General features: G+C 39.1%; 1 protein-coding gene across 4 annotated transcripts in view; it reads left to right on the top strand.

Annotated features, from left to right (window-relative positions):
- Positions 1-22,483, top strand: part of LOC124117940 (lethal(2) giant larvae protein homolog 1-like) — a 211,738-nt gene that overhangs the window by 68,936 nt on the left and 120,319 nt on the right. For all 4 annotated transcript variants that reach the window (XM_046479958.1, XM_046479955.1, XM_046479956.1 and 1 more), the window contains exons 10-13: positions 7,303-7,354; positions 8,659-8,831; positions 10,418-10,635; positions 18,699-18,766. In XM_046479958.1, the coding sequence (XP_046335914.1) occupies positions 7,303-7,354; positions 8,659-8,831; positions 10,418-10,635; positions 18,699-18,766 (511 nt within the window). The remainder of the gene's footprint in view (positions 1-7,302; positions 7,355-8,658; positions 8,832-10,417; positions 10,636-18,698; positions 18,767-22,483) is intronic.

The following is a 22,483-nucleotide window of genomic DNA, read 5'->3' as shown; positions in this document are numbered from 1 at the left end:
TATAACTTAACAGTATTTTAATGCAAGGATCGGCAAAAGTTGTATCTGAAACTATTTGTTTATCAGGAATAATATATTCCAATATCTTGTTAATTTAGATGCAGCTTTTACTAAACATATTTAATATAATAATAACCCTCAGCGAAGCAGCTGATCGCTATTGCCGGGTATTATTTTTTACATGGAACCAGTCTGACCATTCACCGTCAAGTACATAAAAGACAAAGCAGTAACACCAAAGACATTACCATTACTCATAAATACTTTTCTTTCGCGTCACAATAATCTATCAGAATGACATGATGTGCTAAGGTTGGTGTTGCATATTTGCAATGGCATCAGACATTTTTGTTTCATTTTTTCTTTGCAGTTAATACTACTGACTTGTGGACATATTAAGTAACACCAAAGACATTTAATGATTATAAAGGTACCTAAGTTAGGGTGTTTTCATAATTTTAAGTGTTAATATGAGAAGTTATTACTTGCAGACTTGTGGTAACACTAAAGACATTTTGCATCATCTAACCCTAAGTTAGAGTGTTTTAATAACAACACAAATTTAAGTGTTAATATGATTAAAGAGTTGTAATTTCAATGTCACAAGACATGTTTAGCCATTGCCCATTCTAAGTTAATAATTGCTACCTTCTAACACCAAGGACATATTAGGCAACACCAATGATATTTTGTCATGATTCAGGTAACACCAAAGACATATTTTCATTCAACATAAAATAAAAATACATTTTCTGGACGATTTGCCAGTGCTTCAGCCACCCAAACATTTATGTGTTCTCAACTCCCTACAACCACCAGCTTCAGACGGTTGTATCACTGATACCTGATGTTCTGGCTTGGGAGCACGACACCCTTGCCATCAAGTGTAACGGCCTACACACGTATGTATTTCCACTTCTAGTTATCATCCAGAATCTGTTGGTAGCGCCTTATTGCCCCAGTTGGACATGGTTCCCCCATCTGCTCGGACACGCAGGAGAGCCAGACTTGAAACTCCCTGTGTTTGGTCTGGTCTGCTATGAGATCCACAGATTTGACAAACACAATATGCCCAGTCATGGGATCCATTTGGTCCATATGGAGAATGCATTGATGGTCAGGGGTTTCTCCACGGTGGCAGGTATTGACACATTGCCTTTCTGCGGCTTCCCTGTATGACCATATATGAGTCTCTTTTGAGGCTTATTTCCGTCAACATGATACGGATCTTACCCTAGCAACAACTCCGTTCATAGCAGATTTCTTAATCTACTTGCATGTCAGTTGGAACCATTGCCATTGTTCTACCTGTATCGTCACTGTTCCTGAACTTGCTATATTATGGGGTTTACTGTAAGGCCGATCAGAAATTCACCCTCCGGCCTGTGGTCTGGGACTGGTTCTACGCCACCTTGTTTCTCCCTGTGAACCTATCGCTACTGCGGATTTGGTACCTCTTACTCGGAAAACTACCTCTCTCTTGTCGTGCGCCACTTCGGCACATGTCGGTGAACTGCACGCTCTAGTCGTCAGCCAATTCAAGCTTGGACGTGGTTCACATGCAGAGGTATATCTTGGCTTAATTAATGTAGGACCTTATTGCCAAAAATCAATTACCTGGTCAGTCGGATTGTACCTTCACTATTGCTCTGAGGTCTTCCTTTGCCCTGTTCGTGCGTTACGCCGTCATATTGACGTAACTAGTCGCATTCAGCACCAACATAAGCGCCTTTTCCTACCGACCATCGAGGGGGGTCTCAGGAATAATTGCAAAGAATAAGCTGTCACTTTGGTTACATTCCATCATTCTTCAGGCATGCTGGTCTGGATCCACCTAGAGCTTCCAATTCACATGGAATTTGGGTGTTGTTGTTCATGAAGGCGCTCCACACCAACAGCTCCATCACGAACATCGTCATCACAGACATCGCCTTTTGGTGAACTGACACTACTTTTGAGGATGTTGCTGGAGTTCACCAGGTGGGTCCTCTTGTCTTTGCCCAACAACTCATCACACCTCCATATCACCGTTGACGAGGTGGGAACGAAGTAACTGCCATCAAGGATGCCCATACCGGTACTCATGCATGTTAACTCGTCACAGAGAGTACAACTTATCGTGAGGGAATCGGATATCCCCCCTATTGATATACTTATCCTGACACAACAGGTCATGACTGCCTGCCTGTCCGTTCATGCCCCCTATAGATTTGGATCAACTCGTCTCCTGTCTATGGGCGATCATGGGGAAAAAGTGACCAGTGGTATAGGAGGAGCATGCTGGGAGTGAGATGGTCGGAGGGTGTGTTCCGGTGATTATTTTACATTGTTTTACACTGTTATATGATGCAATGCAAGAAGGAATATTGCATACTTTTGTGTCAGGATAAGTATATAAATAAGGGAATGCTCTGATTCCCTTTAATAATCAATGTTGACTGCGTGGTGCAGACAACGTTTACAGTGGGTTGCCAATTAGTGGATAGTTGATATTTGCAGGCATATCTCGGTTTCGCCTGCAACGTTCTGATGGACGTTTTCGAGTGTACGTATGTCGTGAACGTTATATCAATACATGTCATGGAGGAAGATTGGTTTGGTGGGCGAAGTGCTATATATAGGGAGGGCAACAAAGAGGTCACAGTAGGTGTTTTTTGCCAGAAATCTCAATGCCCACCATTACAGAGATGAGATAATCCAGCCTGTGGTGCTGCCTTTTCTTCACCAACATGGCACTGGTGTGATCTTTCCAGCAAGACACCGCCAGAGTTTATGTGTCATGACGTGTACGGCAAAATTTTGTACAGAATAATGTTAATGTTCTACCCTGGCCTGCTTGCTTTCCCTATCTGTTGCCCCATCGAGCATGTCTGGGAGGCGATGAAACAACGTCTTCAACATTTACCCCATGCACCGTATACACTGCAGGAGTTGTGGTCCACACTTGTATTGATCTGGATTGCCATTCCACAGGACTTTATACGACATATGGTTGGTTCAATGCGACACAGGTGCTGTGCCTCCTTTCAAGCTCATGGGGGCCACACCTTGTATTGATTTGTGAATTGACATTTTTGTGACATCATTGTACTTTTAATGGCCATACTGCTTGCCATAAACATTTTTCAGTTGTCTCTTGCTTGTCCAAATAAATGATTTCCTCATTGCCTTGTGACATGTAATTTTTATATTGTCATAAAACATGTCAGTTTCTTTTGTTGGTGAGTATAAAATAAAGGATAGCTCTCAGCCTTAACATTAAGTCTTTAGCATGATGGATATCTATTGGGAATCATCCTGCACTCAACCAGCTCATGAGATCTTTTCAGCTGGAGGACGTTAGAATTCCATACATATTTCTCAAACGGAACTTCTCCATTGTTTTGTCTACCTGGAGAATCCATATCAGCCCTTGAAATCAACCTTGTTGCTGCAGAGCAACTATGAAGACAGCTTTTCTATTGGTCATGGCTGCAGCAGCCAGAGTGTTAAAATGACATGATCCTGACTTTTCTGGACTTCGGCTTACAGAAGACTGGAGCTTGATTATCATCAGAATCCTACCAGTGTTTGTGGCCAAGAATCCCAGTCTTGGGATGATGTGGACATAGACATAACACGATTCCTGCCCTTTGGCAAGAGTTTGACTCTGCCTGATTGTTTGATTTTCATTGACCAAGTGTGTCTCCTCCTGTTCATTCACCTCAGGTGATGCAATTCTACAAAATGGAATGACATTTGGTACATTTGTAGTGGGTTTTTTCTTTTTACCTTAATTTGACCTTGCACTTTCTTATTGCACAAAATTCTCTCAAAATGCATTTGTTTAAGGGGACTTTGCTTTCCCCCCTCCTCAAAAGGGACTTTGGGTCATTATTACTTACATCTGTCCGGCAATCCCAAAGGAGTTAGAACCTTGACCATAATATACAAACCGATATTATCCCCACCCTATAATAAACAGATACATTGTATACGTTTGTTTGTTATGAAGAGAATAATACATTTATGCCAATAGGATTCGTCCTACGGGGTTCCCCCTATACTCCAATATCTGAGTCACCTTGACTCAGCCTATGAATTTTTGGGAGTCAAAAATATTTTATTGTATGATTAATATTTAAAGTGTTCACTGTTAATTTTACACTTAAACTTTAAGTATCTTTTAAATATTATGTCTTTAGTTTAAGTTAACAAGTGCTTATTATTGTACTCAACTGATTGTAGTTCAGAGAAATAAAGGACATATGAATGAAAAACAGTAGTATAGGTAATAGGGGTTCTGGCTCACTTCCGCTGGAGCCGGATTTATATACCGTATTTTCTTGAGTATAGTGCGCACCCATGTATAATGCGCACCCCCCTCTAGCGGGTTCAATATTTTGGAAAAAAAAGAAATTTGAATATTATGCGCAGAAATTTTTTACACCGTACCCTTTTTAGCGAAGTCCGGCAAACGAACGGGTGCTGAGAAACTTCGTCAGTACAAATTCGAAATTTGAGATAAAAAATCACCAGACATGTTTATTTACCGTTTAAATAGTATTTATTGTTCTGCTAGGCATTGTTTTATATTTAGGGATTAAGATTACCTTGCGTATTTTCTCGTAAACTAAGCTGGAAACAGCAATCAGCTGTACACACGTTTTCTTGGAATCGACCGGTGATTCGGTCAAGACACACCCAATGATATAACTTTATAAGATTTTTAATGCAAGGATCGGCAACAATTGTATCTGAAACTATTTTATTTATCAGGAATAATATATTCCATTATTTTCTTAATTATATGCAACCTTTAATAAACATATTTAAAATAATAATAACCCTAAGCGAAGCAGCTGATGGCTATTCCCGGGTATTATTTTTTACATGGAACATGTCTGACCAGTCACCGTCAAGGCTCACGCGCACATGATCACGTGATCGCGAGAATTTCATGTTGACATAGAATCGTCAAACAAAAACAAATATGACTTTTAACGAGTCAAAGTATGTCATTTATGATATATATATCCATTCTCTGTCAACTAAAGTTTGTTTCAAGGCGTCAATAGCGGTATTCTGACCGTGGTTGCTGTTAATAACGGTGAGTTGTGCGATCTTCCGATCGCTTCACACACGATTTCGCCGAAATTAATAAAAACAATATTAAAAGGAATTTGAATAAAATTAATGAAATAAGTTACAAACATAGTCCAGATATACAAAGAACACTTTTTATAGCCAGACAGTGTAATTACATAATTATTTTGCGTAATTCAGTATGGATTTGTTGACATGGTATTCCCGGTGTTTCGTGCTCACGGTAATGTCTTTCCATGGGGGAAAAAACATCCAAACTCATAATTCGTGTATAATGCGCACCCCCTTCTACACAGCTGTGTTTTTTCGAAGAAAAGTGTGCACTATACTCAAGAAAATACGGTACCTATACTGCTACTACAGGTGGCATTTTTTATGCCAAAATGACTATGCGATTTAACGATAGTCATGAGATTAAGTTAAATTGGCTCTAGCTCACCAATACCTGGGGCCAATCATTGCTTTAGATGAGCCTAAATAGTAATAAAAATATTCTTCATTATTTTTATCGATAAAGCGATATTCAACATTTTTATTAAGTTCTTCTTCATTTTACTAGGAGACCAGACTATATAACTACACTCTTCTTGGAAATTGATAAGAAACAATTGATAACCGTATTTGGTTGGTTTGACATCACTGATATAATAAAAACCTTGTGGTAATTCTCTCCATTTAATAGCTTTTTCGATCTCCATTATTATATATATTTATGTAAAGTTTGTTGGTTTCATTTTTTCACAATCTTTAATTATTTCACAGATCATGAAACAATTTACAGTAATACTAATACAGGATGAAAAAATAACTTCAGTCTCAACTGACACAAAATTTTGAATCATGGATGGATATTAAAATACATTTCATGTCAGATTATGATTTAATATCACTAACTCATTTACATCTTTTATCTAGTTATCTTGTATTATATATCAATAGTGAAGTTGAACTGAAGAATTGTAAACACTGGTTGAATACAGTTTATTAGCAACAACAAACACATCCTAAACTTTACATTTCGTATATACCATATTTATTCATGTATAATACGCATCCTTAATTATGGGCAATTATTAAATCCTGAAAAAAATCTCTTGTTTACAATACACAGTCTTTTCTTCAGTCTCATTTCAGGCTGTTCTGATTTTAGTGTTATAACAAGAGAAAAGTCTGGTCATGTGACAGGCTATGCAAATTAGCCTATGGCAGTGGTGTTATGCGAAGTTATGTTACTGCTAAAAACGACAATTAATTAAAAACTAGACGTAAATTTTAAGACATTTGCATATGTATTGTCTTCAGAAAATGTTTATGAATGAAGTTCAGGTGAGTAGTTGTAATATTTTTATTCCAAAGCTGGGATAAATTGCGTCAATCATGCCGCAGACTTTTATTTCTGGACGTATTTTTTCTTAATTGAGAGTCAAATACGCAAGAATCCTGCGTCGGGAAACTGGGGTCCTTGCCTCTGGAAACCTAGATCCTTGATCATAACATGAAAATGTTTCAGATCTTCATGCTACATTTGTATCTAGAGAAGTACATGTTCATACTGTCAGATTTGCCCTCCACCCCTTTTAAATGCTGAGTCAAAATTACGAAATATTTGCAGTATTATATACATGTACAATGCAAATGTATATTTTGTCATGATTGCGTAAATATCCAGGTAAGTGATACAGGCCCTAGGGGCCTCTTGTTTTACAAACTAAAATGAAATTAGTAAGATTAGTCTGGGTTTGTTTTTTTCATGACGACAAAAATAATTGTCTCTCAAAATACACATTCAGCTCTGTAATTCTCTGAAATTGCCAGATTCTCTCCTTATGATGACACATTTTGTACTAATCATCAGATTTATATTTATATGGAAATATATGGAAAATATATCCGTTGAGTAGCTGTCTTTGTTGAAGTTTTGAACTGCATATCCAGGTGAGCTACAGTACCACAAATATTTTTGGCTCTGTAAACATCTTCTTGGAACTTGCCAGTCTGAGGAATCTGTACTTTGGCATTTACATTTCTTAATCCTCTGTATTTATGCAGAAAATATATTTAAGTCAACTTTTGATAAGTGGCTATTTTTGTTGACATTTTTTAACTGTTTACTAAAAACCCATTTTTACCCAGTTGAGTTATTCTGCTGTGGCACTGATTTTTAAGTGCTACATATGCCTACCGTTCCTAAAATACATTATGAAATTATCATTTCAGGACCATTTCCATGCAAAGCCATCAACAGACTTCAATGGAAAACTGCTAAGTCGTAAGTACATGATGCCATACCGTTATGGATATTCTGGCTAAGAGTTTCCAGCAACCTGTGTCTGTCGTCGGAGGCAACTTAAAGGGACGGGACCCCTGAGCTTATTGGGCTCTCCTTATTCTGTGAAAGGATTTTCTGGACCAGTGACCACAACGTGGGTGTAGGCTTATCTTGTGACTGGGCTTTTCTTATCCCCCGCCACAACGTGGAAGGGGGATATAGGAATGGGTGCTGTCCATCCATCACGTTTTGTTTCTGGAGCAGAACTCAAAAACCATGAGAGACATCTTAACTGAATTTGGTACATAGATAGGTCTGGTGGTGAACTAGTCCCTTTGGTAGTTTGGGATTTATTTTTCGAGTTTTCATGGCAACGACTTTGACTTACACTGAAATGGTGGTAGTGATAATTTCCAGAGGGCTAATGCCTTGCACACAACAGGTTATGTCATATTGGCGGGGGATATGAGAATTTCATGCTTGTTGATATTGTTTTAGGCCTTTTCTGTATTTGATTTACTATGTATTGACTAATGTAAGAGCTAAATAATTGTACACTATTAGAATTTGCCTATATCTTATTATGTCCTTATCTGTCCATCGAAAAGTAAATGTAATATATCAATATTGACAATGAATATCATGTCACAAGTCACACTTTGTCACATGTTGGCATTGAATGCAGCGAAATCATGAAACTTACAGGTTACATAAATGAAGAATCCTTCATGTCACACAATGCCATCTTGTCTGCATCTAAGCCTAAACTACGGCAATATTCAGTCATGCTTCATGGTTGTTCCACTGGCAATCATGTTGTGCAGGCTCAATTCTAGTAAATCTACAGTACAGGTTAATACAGTACAGGTTAATGTTGAAAAACATAGATCAGGTTGTCATCCAACTTTCATTATTATTTACTGGGGATAATTACCAATTAGCTGAAAATATGTAATAATTTGAAATATATTAGACAGTTTTTTCTAATGAAGTTGAAAAATAAAAATAGTTCAGTGTTTTTTTTTTGGTCACTATTTTTTCCATAACCTATGACCACTACAATGGAAGATGCCATTTTGCTTTCCAAGAAGCAGCTTATTTAAGTCCATGCAATTAAAATATGGAACAGGTGGCAATGAAATCAAAACTTGTAGAGTAATATTTGTTACAATTTTAACTACTTTTCTCCCCGTTTCGGAATGTTCTGAGAAAACGGACATATGTACACATGTATAAATAGAAGTTCCAAACTCCTGTAGATGAGTGTAGTAATATGTGCCAATGCAAAGAAATGCATGTTTCAGAGACCCTTTCATCATCTTTGCTGGTGGCATGCCCCGTGCCAGTTATGGAGACCGCCACACACTCAGTGTAATGCAAGGAGAGAACCATGTGGTGTTTGATTTCACCTCTAGAGTGGTGGATTTTATTGTGATGTCTCGTGCTGACCAGTGTGATGCTACAGATGATCGAACAGGTAAGCTTCAGGTCTTCTTATCCTTGGAAAACACTTATTGCGAGTTATATATGGGGGGGTGTCCTTATGCTATTCACCTGTTTGACCGCAGATGCACGACTAGCGACACTGTGTCAGATGGGTTTATCATAGTCATACCTCAATGTCAGAATGATGAGATCTGATTGGTCCACGATTTCTTGATAAAATACTGTGTATCCCGCCTTGAAGGGCAATAAATTTCTCATCAGGGGAATAAATCTTATAACGTTAGGTACTTGCCTCTGGCTCGGGGAATGAAACCTAACGCGGGACACTTAAGACCCCATGTAACCCTCGTGATCCAGCTACAACTTATATTGACAGTAAGGAGCTTAAAGGGGAAGTGTACACACAAAAATCACTTTCTATCTTTTTCTAAACAAAACGCAATTTTAGAATTAGTTAGTATCTGTATTTGAAAATATACACTCATTTTTTTCACAGTGAAAGTAGGAAGCTCACAATAGTGTGAAAATGATATGCCGTTATGAGGCCTTCGTTTTTCGAGCTAAACAGGCCTGAGTTATCCCCCTTAGATTATGACGTAATTGGTGCCAATTCAACTGGGTCCCTGTCTATTCTCAACGCAAAAGATATCAGGTACCAGTTTGTGGTAAAACAACATGGCCTACGACACACTCCGGCGCAGTGGTGACTCAGCATAACACTATGCTGGCTGGCATCTGAGACGCTAGAATCACACACCTGTACCTACACCACGTGAAGCGGCTCTAACAAAGCATGATGACGTCATAATGTTTATCAATTGGCACCAATGACGTCATATTGTAAGGGGCATAAGCCATGGTGTTTTTATAATGGAAATAGAACACTTGGTAAATGTGAAAAATATAAATCATTTTAATGCAAAAAATATGTCAATTATTAGTGATATTTTTATATTTTTGTCTATGACACTTCTAGGTTAACACTTTTAATGTGGAAAAAGTACGAGAAAAATAGGTTTATTTCCGTGTGAACTTGCCCTTTAAAGAAAGAAAGAAAAACCCATCTTCAGTGAAGGTTATTATCTTCTTCTTTTTTGTATGTGGAAGGTTTTGACAAGTCACATTTGAGGTTAGCTAATCGGCAATCAAGAAGGCAAATGCCCTAATGCCATGCTACTTCGTAAATGAAATAAGACTGAGGGAGCTGATCTTGAACTGGCCTGTATGGCTTTCCTAATGACAATGTAATGTTTTGTTCAAATGTTTCAGTGGTTGTTTTTAGACCTCAGTATTTATGCAGAAAATGTTTGCATATTAACACTTACAGCAACTTTTAGGAAGCTATATTTCTTGACATTTTAAACTTTTGACTTAATATCCAGTTGAGCTACAGTGCCATTGGACTATTTTTAAAAAAATTCTGACAAATTCAATAAAGAAGTTGATCATTTCATAAGATGCTGCTCAGAGGTCACTCATGTTTCAACATGTTCCAACAAATGTTCTTAATAAAGGTGATAAATGGTAACCATGTTAGAACAAATCTGAAAGACATTCTGTATACATGTAGTGTATTTTAGTCAGCTAAAGGATTTTGCTTTTGTCTTTTAAATTTAGGATATGATGAGCCACATGCTCTTGTTGCTTTGGTAGAAGAGGAGCTTGTAGTGATTGACCTTGATACCTGTGATTGGCCCACTATCCAGCTTCCATATCTGGGAAGCATCCACTCATCAGCTATCACTTGCTCGCACCATGTCAGCAATGTTTCTGACCAACTGTGGCAGAAGATAATTGATGCAGGGCATGCACAGAACAAACAATACTCCCAGAGAGTAAGTATTATTTTTGTTGTTGAAACAAGTTTATGATATTTCAGCAAACATTAAGATGCAATTGCAAATGTTTGGATTAGGGATTGTTTGGATTAGGGATTGTAGTTGTAGACCAGTGGAGCTTTCACAATGCAATGACTGTCATCAACCCTCATGTTAACATCCACTTTCTGCATAATAACATCAATAGTTCAGCAAACCCATGTAAATTGGGATGCTTTTAGGTTTTGTTATCCTATAGTTGGCGCCTCGTCCATCCGTCTGTCCATAATCATTTCGTTTCTGGAGTATAACTACAAAAACCATTCAATATTTTTCAACAAAACTTGGCAGATATATGAAACAGATCCTGAAGTGGCGCCTTATGCTATTTGGGGATTTGGGGCAATTTTTCTTTTCTTGATTTCCATGGAAACAATTTTGACTTAGTCTCAAAAGGGTAGGGGTAGGTGTCTGTGAAAGGCTTTTTATCCAAACCTGGTACGTGTATTAACCAAGGGCTGAAGTGGTGTGTTATGGCATATATTGTTGCAGGTGACAGTGTACCCCGAGTTTCACTACATATATTGTTGGCATATGAAAAAAACAAAAAAACCTGGCAGATAAAGATGATGATGTTGGTCATGTTTATTAAGATGATCATCATTACATTTATATGCCATCCTGGGATATGTAGTTGTCTGTCTGTAATCATAAATTTTCCAGAGCATATCTCGAACACTATACAATCTAGCTTCATGAAACCCCATACACTTATTGATCACATTGAGCACTGGTGCCTGCTGCTATTTAGAAATTTTCCAAAGTGGTATTTTAGATAGTTCAATGGAAACATGATGAACTTTGAAAATTGACGGATAGTGTCATTTCCGGAGCATGTATATCTAAAACTAAGCAACCCAGCACATCTCTTAAAATTACTTTCAGAAAGTTTTCTGCACTTGTTATGCTAGTATTGATGCCTTTGAAGTATCTAGAGCTTTTATAGAATTATTTTTTACCATTGTTAGGCGTTATCCAAACTTAAAAAGTGTAGACCTACATGACAACTTTATGAGCTTATGTGTCAGGTAGTGTGTACATGCAGGGCATGTATATATGTCTTTGTGTTCAGAGATATATTTTCCAATTTTTACTGTTATTATTTAGAAAAAACATGAAACCATATTGTAGAATGTTGTAGAAATTATATAAGTTAAACAATACATATTTCTACAATCATATGTATAGTACATGGGGATGTGAAAACAAAATTTCCCCAAAATAGATATCCCATTCCTATATAAATTACATCATATTTTGTACAGAATAGTTTGATAAACATACTTAGCAAAATAGAAGTGGTATTCAAATACATTTCATATTAATAAATATATACATACATTGTATGTACATAGACATTCCAAAGTTTTGCAGATAAATAATTATACAGCAGTCAAAAGATGTCTAACAAGTGTTATAACTAATGTACATTTGTACAAGGGCTGGTGAAAAAGTTCTAAGCAAAACAAACAAAACCAACAATTGTGAAAGTGTTTTAATTTTATTTTTCAAAATAATCTCCCTTCTTTTCAATACTCTTCTCATATCGATAGGGAAGCTTTTCAATTCCAGTCAGGCAGAAGTTTTCTGATGCCACCCTAAAAAACCCATTTATGGCAGCTTTGAGGTCATCGTTGTCACGATACTGCTTTCCACGGAGATGTTCTTTTAGCTAAGGAAATAGGTGGAAATCACTTGGTGCCAGGTCTGGTGAGTATGGAGGGTGAGAAAGCTCTTCAAACCACATTGTCGCACGGCAGCCTTTGCAAGTCGAGAGGTGTGAGAAGAGGCATTGACATAAAGTTGTAGAACTCCAGCAGTCAGCATTCGCGCGGCTTTTCTGTGATAGAATCTTTCGGGCGTTGAAGCAGATCAGCAAAGTTGGCACCGGTAATTGTCTTTTGACTTTCTAAGTAATAAACAAGGATGACACTCTTTGCATCCCAGAATACAGTTGACATAACCTTCTTCGCTGATCTTGAAGTCTTAAATTTCTTTGTGCCGGAGAAGTGGAATGGTGCTTTTCCATGGATTGACGTTTTGACTCGGCATCATAGTAGTAGACCCATATTTCATAACCCGTTAATTTTTGTTTTGTTTTTTAATTTGACATTATCCTCCTCAATAAGCTCTAAATTTTCTCTGGCAATGTCATTTCTTTTTTCCCTAAGATCAGAATTTAGAAACTTTGGCACCTAACGAGCAGAAATCTTATTTACAAAGTTCAGCAATGGTAATATGTCTATCTTTCAGTATAACTGTTTTTGTTTCCTTGATTGAATCTTCATTGATGGAATTTGAGGGTTGTCCAGACCAAGGGTCATCAAGGCTTGTTCTCCCAGCCTTAAATTGAGCTTTTCCCCATTCACTTGTGACATGCGGTCAGGAATTTCTTGGGGAGTACTTTTTACTACAATAAAAAGCTTGATCAATTTTTAGTCGAGAACTGTGTCAACATAATTTTCAAGCGTAGTCTGAAATGGAAGTGGCCAGGTTGAAACGAGAGCAGTAAAGCTCAAGAAAGCTGCTTTCTAATTGGCTAATATCATAGAGACTGAGTCCAAAACAATGCCTAAATATTCAAGACAAGTTTCGGGTCCTCCAGTCTTGTGACCTGCTTTTGGAATTTGGAGTCTGTCAAACAAGGTTCAGATTGCTTTCATAGTTCTACCAGCTTCATAACCAGGAGGTTCAATTGTCAGAAAGTTTTCTAGTTATGCAGAATATTTTCCACGCCATAGTTGTATTGCAACATACAGCATACAGCTTGTGATAGGGTATCGAATATTTTTGGCTTTTGGGTGCAGATCAAGTCCAACCTCGTATAGAAATAGTAGCTAGCATCTACTAAGAAAGGCCAGTACTTGGGGTGCAGCGGAACCTGTTCAAACACATCAATAATGTCAACTTTACACATCTGTGCTCCATGTCCAAATTGTTTTATAACTGCAATAGCATTGTCTATGGTCACATAAGAAAATGAAGCAGATTCCTTACAGATAAGATCGTTGATACTTGGAGTATGTTTTGTGTCATGTGGGGCTGACAAATCAAGGATTAACCTCTTCTTGCCAGAGTACTTGCCCATGGCAATTCCTGAGGGGTTTATTCTGTACACGGGATATGGTGCCTGCTGGAATGGTCCTATGACATACCCTTTTGCAACTTCTGTCTGCACTGCCTTTGTCACTACTACGGGATCCAATGTTGCACTACCATTGTTCTTACATTCTGTTGTGGACTGGAATATCTGACATTTAGGGGTAAATGCCATGTTGCAATCTGTTGATGATACGTTGTAAATGAAGGAACGGGATGGGAAGCTAGTTCTGCCTGTATTGCATGTACATTGATAGGAGTGTGATGAACTGCTACTGTACCTCTGTCATCTTTGCCAGTTATGTCCGGGAAGGTTAGTCAAGCTTGAGTATCCTGTCTAGACTTGGGAGACTTTGCACAATTTACTTGTCCATGATTCCTGGCATAACAGTTGAGACACACAATTGAGAAGGTATGCACAGTTCGCTCTTGACCAGCCCTGGTGATTGAAATTATTACAGACCTCATGTCCGTTTGACCTCGAGGCTCTCCCCTAGTGTCGTTTCTGTCTGTCGTCCCCTGCCTATCAGAGATGACAGTTCTGTCCAAGAACAGGTAAGACCTAACTTTATCGGTACGTCGCTCAGGACACAAGTCTGTATCATAGATGATGCTCTGGCATATGGTACATGATCTAAGAACACAGTCCATACAAACGTGTGTCCCTCATGTCCCATCTTATGCTGCATCCTTGCTCCGCATAAGATGCCACCCTGGCGGCAAATAACAATGAAGTCCAACTGTTAACGTTTTGCATTATTTGTGTCGCAGTAAATGTCCTTGTATATGCCAAAAGCCTGGATGAATTTGGCTGGGGTCAGTGCACGATTTAACCTTACATCCCCTTTCAATTGGTAGACATTGCCATCATATTCGGCCATTCTTGCGTCTAAAGTGTCTAGGTAGTTTGGGTAAAAATAGCAAAGCAAGGTTGCAATACTTCTTCTTGAGAGCTGGAGCTACTGAGTGAATGTGTGGCAGAGAATCGGAAGGCACTTCATGGCTGTGGTGTGTGTTGACTAGTCATGTTTGCCATCATTCACGTTGTAGACTTGTAACACTAACAGTGACAGGAGGCACGGTGTTGGTCACATTATCCACATTGTCTGACACGACATTGTGTGGTAGACTGGTCCCCCTGACAAGGACATCTAGATTTCTGCTGTGAGATAGTCCAGACTCAACAATCACCAGAAGTGTAGCCGCCGACGTTGAATTGTCACCGAGCCCATAACTGTCAGACGAGGTCACTGTCGCTGATACTGGCCTTCTGTGTTGATTTTCTTGCAGCAACTGCAACAAACTTTTCCTTGGCCATTTATTCGGTACCCACACACCACGTTCTGCCAGTTGTTTTCGTAACTCGGCCAACGGTTGACTGCTGGGTCGCACTGTATTGCATCTGGAACTGTCAACATTGGGGCGGGCTACGAGGCGATCCATGTTTTCATTGGGGTGTGCGGTGTCGAGAACATTTACCTGATTACACCGACTTCTGGCTCGTCTCTTGTCTCCTCTCCGCCATAATAAACTAATGGATAGCCTACATCCAAATACCCTGAGGTCGGGTGGCATTGACAACTTGAATTTCAGCACGGTTGGTATATGATAACAACACTGTTCAGTGGCTTGAAATAATGGAGAAAGTACCCTGTTGCAAGTCTGATAAGTTAATAAAGGTAAACACTATGACTTCATGGCAGGCTTATTGGGCATGTGCCAACTGTTTGGAAGTGGAATTGTGGGAAGTAATTACTGTGACATAATCTAGACAGAAAAAAACATTTAGATGATAGTGGTTTTATCCAATCGTGTTGATTAAAACACTAATTGGGTGACTGACAAGTTATTGTGATAGATTAAATATGCACAAGTAATATCTGTTGTTGCACAAACTGAAGTATTAATTTACCATTAATTCATCTGTATATCATGCGTGATGCTATTTATAGTAACTTAGATGAGGCAACTTCCCAGCATGCCTAGGTACGAGCATGTGCAGCAGTGCTTCAATGTCAGCCATCTTGTACATGTTTTGTAAACAATGACAAGCAACTCCACCCCCATCCCCTACTACCGTCCATGCATATCCTTGTTTCACATGTATTTCGTGCTTCCAGATTCTCCCTGTAGTATTCATTTATTTGTATTTCCAGTCATAATTTTGAGCATATGCAGTATTTTTACCCCCTGCAGTCATAATTTAAGATAAGATGCATTGGATGCCTGTTGTCAGAACACAGGTCATGCTTGACCTCCATGTATTTATCAGGCTTAGTCAGGCTTATAACTTTTTGACCAGCCCTTGTATCAGATGTATATTTCAACACTACCCATTTCATAATAATTGTGGTTTCTGGTTGTAGATTAATATGTTCAGTTAAGTTTGTATACTACTCAAAAGAAGTTAAAGAACACCCAATTTTTTTTATATGACTATAGTTAATCTGTCATGGCTGGTTGGTCTTGCAACACACATCCTTCCAATTGTGGGTGTTCCTTAACTTGTTTTGAGTAGTATACTTTGATATTAAACAGTTTTGAGATCAAATCCCTTCTTTTATGAGTAACAATTATATCTGATAACTGTAAATTGAGGGCAGATAAAAAGATACGTACAGCTTCTTTCATAATGGTGTCCACCTTAACAATATCCTGAGTCATCTAAAAATCTATCATATCTATGGCCTTTCAAATCACTGCACCGCGGCAAATATTGGTGAAAATATATGCTGAAACATGGTGCCTTTGTTATTTAGGAATTTTTCAAAATTTGATTTTTGCCTGTTGAGCAATAACTAAAAAACTATTCAACATTTTTCATCCAAACTTGGTACATGGCTGAAGTGGTGCCTTTTGCTATTTAGGAATTTAATTTTTACCTCACCGGGTCTGAAGGACCAAGGTGAGCTTATGGGATGTCGTCCGTCCGCCATCCGTACGTCAACAATTTATTCAAACGACTTCTTCTTCTGAACCACTAATTGGAAATTAACGAAATTTGACTGGAAGCATCCTTAGGTGGTGAGGATTTAAAATTGTACAAATGGTCGGGCTGACCCCCACCCCAGGGGCTGAGAGGCAGGCCAAATAGGGGTAATTTGGCTATATTGCTTTAAACGACTTCTTCTGTGGAACTAAGAGATGGATATCAACCATATTTGGTTGGAAGCATCCCTAGGTGGTGGGGATTCAAAATTGTACAAATGGTGGCGCTGACCCAAAATTGTACAAATGGTGGCGCTGACCCCCCAAGGGGCTGAGGGGCGGGGCCAAATGGGGGTAATTTGGTAAAATTGCTTTAAACAACTTCTTCTCTGGAACTTCGAGATAGTTATCAACCATATTTGGTTGGAAGTATAATCAGGTGGTGAGAATTCAAAATTATACAAATTGAGGGGCTGACCCTCCAAGGGGCTTAGGGGTGGGGCCAAATAGGGGTAATTTGGCGTTTTTGCTTTAAACGACTTTTTCTCTGGAACTTTGAGATAGATATGATTATGATCTTAAGTTCCATATTTGGTTGGAAGCATTCTCTAATGGTGGGGATTCCAACTTGGACACAGTTTAGATCCCCACCGTATGACCATATGTTGGTTGGTTGTTTAACGCTGCACTCAGCAACATTCCAGCTATATGATGGCGGTCTGCAAATAATCGAGTCTGGACCAGACAATCCAGTGACTGAAATCATGAGCATCGATCCACTCAATTGGGATCGATGACATGCTCAACCAAGTCAGCAAGCCTGACCTCCGGACCCTGTTAGTCGCCTTTTACGGCAAGCATGGGTTGCTGAAGACTTATTCTACCCCAGATCTTTACAGGTCTATACCATATGTACAATTGAGAGTATAATGAGAGGAATGCACATATGCTACCAGGACTGGCCCTTCTGTTCACTCCAAGAGGAGTTAGAACCTTGACCATAGGTCTTCCGCAACCCATACTTGCCATAAAAGGCGACTATGCTTGTCGTAAAAGGCGACTATGCTTGTCGTAAAAGGCGACTAACGGAATTGGGTGGTCAGGCTCACTGACTTGGTTGATACATGTCATCGATCCCAATTGCATATGATGCTTATGATATCAGTCACTGGATTGTCTGGTCCAGACTTGATTATTTTACAGACTGCTGTCATATAGCTGGAATGCGGCATTAAACAACAAACAAACCAACCTTGACCATTACATGCAAACCGATGTTATCCCCACGCTATAATAAACAGATACATTGTATATTACCTTTGATATGATTTATCCTGGATCATAACATGGAAATGGTTCAGATCTTTATGCTTCATTTGTATGCAGAGAAATACACATTCATGCTGTCAGATTTGCCATCCACCCATTTTAAATGCTGACAGTGTCAAAATTATTTGCAGTATTATATACATGTACAATGCAAATGTATATTTTGTCCTGATTGTGTAAATATCCAGGTGAGCGATACAGGCCCTATGTATTAAATTTTTCCTGTTTCCATGGCAACAAGTTCGACTTTGACTCTGTTCATAACTGGGGCGGTCGGGTAGCCTAGTGGTTAAAGTGTTTGCTCGTCACGCCGAAGACCCGGGTTCGAATCCCGACATGGGTACAATGTGTGAAGCCCATTTCTGGTGTCCCCCACCGTGATATTGCTGGAATATTGCTAAAAGCGGCGTAAAACCAAACTCACTCACTAACTGTTCTTAACTTCATAGCTGTGTGTTTGTCTAGACTGGAGTAAATGCCATGCTTGAACTTTGGCCCTACCTGGAACTAATGGCAGTTTCTGTCCTGTCTGTCACAGGTCGATAAGATTTTATGAGCAGTTGCCAGACAGAGGCCAATTGGAAATCCTTGTCTTGATCCCAGCCTTTAACTTACTTAATCTGTTTCCTGATATGTTTAATTGATTTTTATACTTTTCTTTGTAGGAATGGCCTATCAAAGGTGGTAAAAGTCTCTCTAAAGACCCAGCCACAAAGGACATGCTTCTTACAGGGTAAAGATCCAGTTGGTGTAAAATAATATGCTAGCATAAAAATGTAACTGGATCATTTTAAGTGGTGTAAATGTTATGTTGTTTAACTTATCCTGCATTACTCCTTTATGCATTTACTGTTTGTTCTTGACAGAGAGAAAGAGCTGTGTACAACCTTGCTGAAGAAAAAGTTGTTTAAACTAGCAGAATCACACAGCTCCCATGTGACCATGGAAGGGGCACTGTCAGGGCAATCTTTAGTGTTTCTTCGTGAACCGTTATTGTGCATATATTTCATATGATTTATGCCATAGCATGAATATTTAACTCTTTCAACGCCGTAGGCTGCTACACTGGCAAAGAATCCTTGAGTCCCCAGACACCGCAGGCTGGTAGACCAGCCAAGCAGTAATTATGTCAAAATAGTATATAATTTTAAGAACCTACCTCTCATCATTCATCTATTAAATTTATCACATTTCACAATGTATGAAATACGTATTCCATGTCAATTTATAATTTGTTTTCGATAGATTAAAAAAATATTCATTATTTCCCCGCAATGTTATTGCAAATAAAATCTTAAATATTATACAAAGTAATAAATATAATCAACAAAAATATATATCTAAAAGTTGTCAAGCATAGATCTAAGTTATTATTTACATTTCGTGCGATTGTGTGTAATGTAAGTCAAATGACATCTTGGCTTTCATCGCCTTGATTTCTCAGCTCAGCAATGTTTGTCACAGCTCGTAACGATGCGTCCTTGTAGAAGATTTCATAAAGAATGAAAATATAAAAGAAATAGGTACCGTAAAGTGGATTTAATGAATCTTATATTTGCCGGATATCATAAAGTTTTCGCTTCCTTGGTCCTTAATTATGACGTTATGAATGTGTTAGCTTACATTTTTTTTATTAGCAACTAACTTAATTAAGTTGTAAATGCATTATTTGAATAATGTGATCAATGTAATTATACCCCTGTTTACTAAGTAAATTGGGGGTATATAATGTTCCGTCCGTCCGAGCTTTTGTACGGCCCATAACTTTTTAACCATGCTTCACCAAACGTGCTACACCCATATAACCACAATGAGTACTTGTGCCTTTTGCTAGTTTGAAGATTCTAAAAAAAATTAGTTTTGCTGTTTCCATGGAATCATGGTGAAACAAAAATTTTGGGTAGAGTTTTTGTACGATCCATGTTTACAATATTATGTATCCTAGCTTCAGCAAACATGCTACATTAACCACTATGATTGTTTTTTATTTTTTAATACGATTCTGAAAGTTTTCTCTTTTGCTGTTTTCATGGAAACATGATGGAATTTAGAAATTTTGATGACTGGTTTTGTATGGCTCATGGGGTTACAAAGGAAAGGGCAGTTCCTCTGACAGGTAACAGGTATATTTCATTAATTAACAAACTATTTACCAGTTGTTGTTGACCCTATAGAGGGGAATATAGAAATGGTGTGTGTGGGGGTGTGGGTGTGGGTGTGTGTGTGTGTGTGGGGGGGGGGGGTGCCTTTTGCTATTTAGGAATTTTATAAATTTTTATTTTTTACTTTTCCATGGCAACAAGTTGGACTTAGGTTCTATAAACGTGCTGTTCGTTTCCGGAGCGTAACTCAAAAACCATTAAATACTCTCTTACAAAACTTTGCATGTCTACTAGGCACATACTGAACTGGTGCCTTTTGCTATTTAGGAATTTTATAAAAAAAAATTTATTTTTTACGTTTCCATTGCAACAAGTTGGATTTAGGTTCTATAAGGGTGCTGTTCGTTTTCGGAGCGTAACTCAAAAACCGTTAAATAATTTCTTACAAAACTTTGCATGTTTACCAGACACATACTGAACTGGTGCCTTTTGCTATTTAGGAGTTTTATAAATGTTTATTTTAGAATTTCCATTGCAGCTATTTTGACATGGCCTAAGAGAAATGTTGGGTCAGTTACCTGGTTTGGGACCATAACGTGTTAAAATGGCGGGGGATATAGATGACTTCGTCGACTATACGCTTGTTTTTATATGTATAAACAGTGGGATTAGACCTTTCAAATGCTGTATAACATGTAGTGGCAAAGATGTTTTACAAGCAGATATTTTCCTTGATAAATGTTGGCTTTATCTATCACACAAGAATCTCTGGGAACCCAGTGTCACAGAGGTAAAAGTTTCTGTTTTGACTGGTGTTGAAAGAGTGAACCCCTGGTGTTGTTCACCACGGTAATCACGGGCCTGTCTTTTGTTTCAAGTAGTCATTTGTAATATTGTTTTTGGTCATGCTTTTTTGTGTCATGCGTACTGTATTCTCTGTATTGCTTGGTAGTGCATTATTTGTTGTACGTTTACGATGATATTGCAGATACATGCCAAGTTGTAGCAAATGTTGCCACAATAAGTCTGGGTGGGATCCACATCCAATGTGCCTACATTGCACCACCATCTGCACCCACAATTCAAAATGTAAAGCCTGTCTCCCACTTTCCCCCCATAGATTTTGCAAAATGCATGCAAGCTTCAAGGGAAACAACAGTTACAACAGGCCCAAAAACTCCATCTCAGCAAAATGTCTGACACCTCCGAGCACACTACGCCTCCACCTGTGATGTCCACCACTGTCTCGTCCTCGGGGATGATGTCCACTGCCTCCGTCATTATCTCATCACAGGCCTGATCTACATGGCCTCCTTTGTTACTATGACGCCGGGCTTGGCGCCTATCACCCTTAGCTAGTCTATCCCACTATCTATGCCTCTGCAAGCCTCTCTACAATTGCCTCTACAGACACCTAGTGTGGATTTAGGTGGTGCCTCTGTGGTCCGCCTGACTTTGTCTCATGGCTCTACCTTCTAAACGTGACTCTCCAGTTCAGCGCTCTAGGGATTACAATTCAGATTCCTCTGAGAGCTCTTTCGTCCCGACGTATGTCTGATGTCGACTCCCACCACATCAGGTTGTGGACTGGCTGGCAGATTGTTTGGCTTCTGAAGCACCTTCACTGGGGTCAGGCATTGATAAGGACACAGTCTGGTCTAACCCTACATCTGTCCAATCGGATCCTATGATCAAAGACATCGTCTCGGCATGGATGAAGACTTCGCCAAGCTCTCACGTGCACCATCATTCAAGGCGCCCAAGTATAGGAAGGAGGATTTTCCTATACACTCACTGGACTGCATGCTCACTCATGACGGTTGGGATTATCCTCCGAGGGGTCCTGTATTATGGTATATACAGAGGATAATCCCAACCGTCTTGACCACCTTACCACTGTCTTGGCCTACCTACAGTGCCAGACAAAACACATGAAGGCTCATATGCGAGCACCACACGTCGACTGGGCTACTTGGCACTCCCGAATTTACGAGTGACCTCTTGCGCCAAACCTAGTCAGTCATCTTCCGCTTTCTTTAATGGTCAAGTCTGTGCCACGTACACTTGGGTATCCAGCTTTGGCAGAGATGACACTGCCCTCCAGGCCCTGGCGCATGTTTCACTCTCCGCCTTCTTCAAGCCCTCAAGATCGGGCAACTATCAGCCCAGGCTAAACTCTCTCAAGCCATGTTGACGTGACACCTCCACTTTTTGCGGTAGAAACCAGGGCAAGGAAAAGTCCACCAGATCCTACAAGCCTTGGGAGGCTGAGGGTAGATGCGACAGACACCAACGACTGGGATCTCCCACCCACCAGTCATTCCCATTGTCGAGACCCCTGTAGGTAG

Source organism: Haliotis rufescens, unplaced genomic scaffold, assembly GCF_023055435.1.
Source record: "Haliotis rufescens isolate VD_foot unplaced genomic scaffold, xgHalRufe1.0.p SCAF_28, whole genome shotgun sequence".
NCBI lineage: Eukaryota > Metazoa > Mollusca > Gastropoda > Lepetellida > Haliotidae > Haliotis > Haliotis rufescens.
Note: the sequence above shows the minus strand (reverse complement) of the source record. Positions and strands in the feature narration are given on the sequence as shown.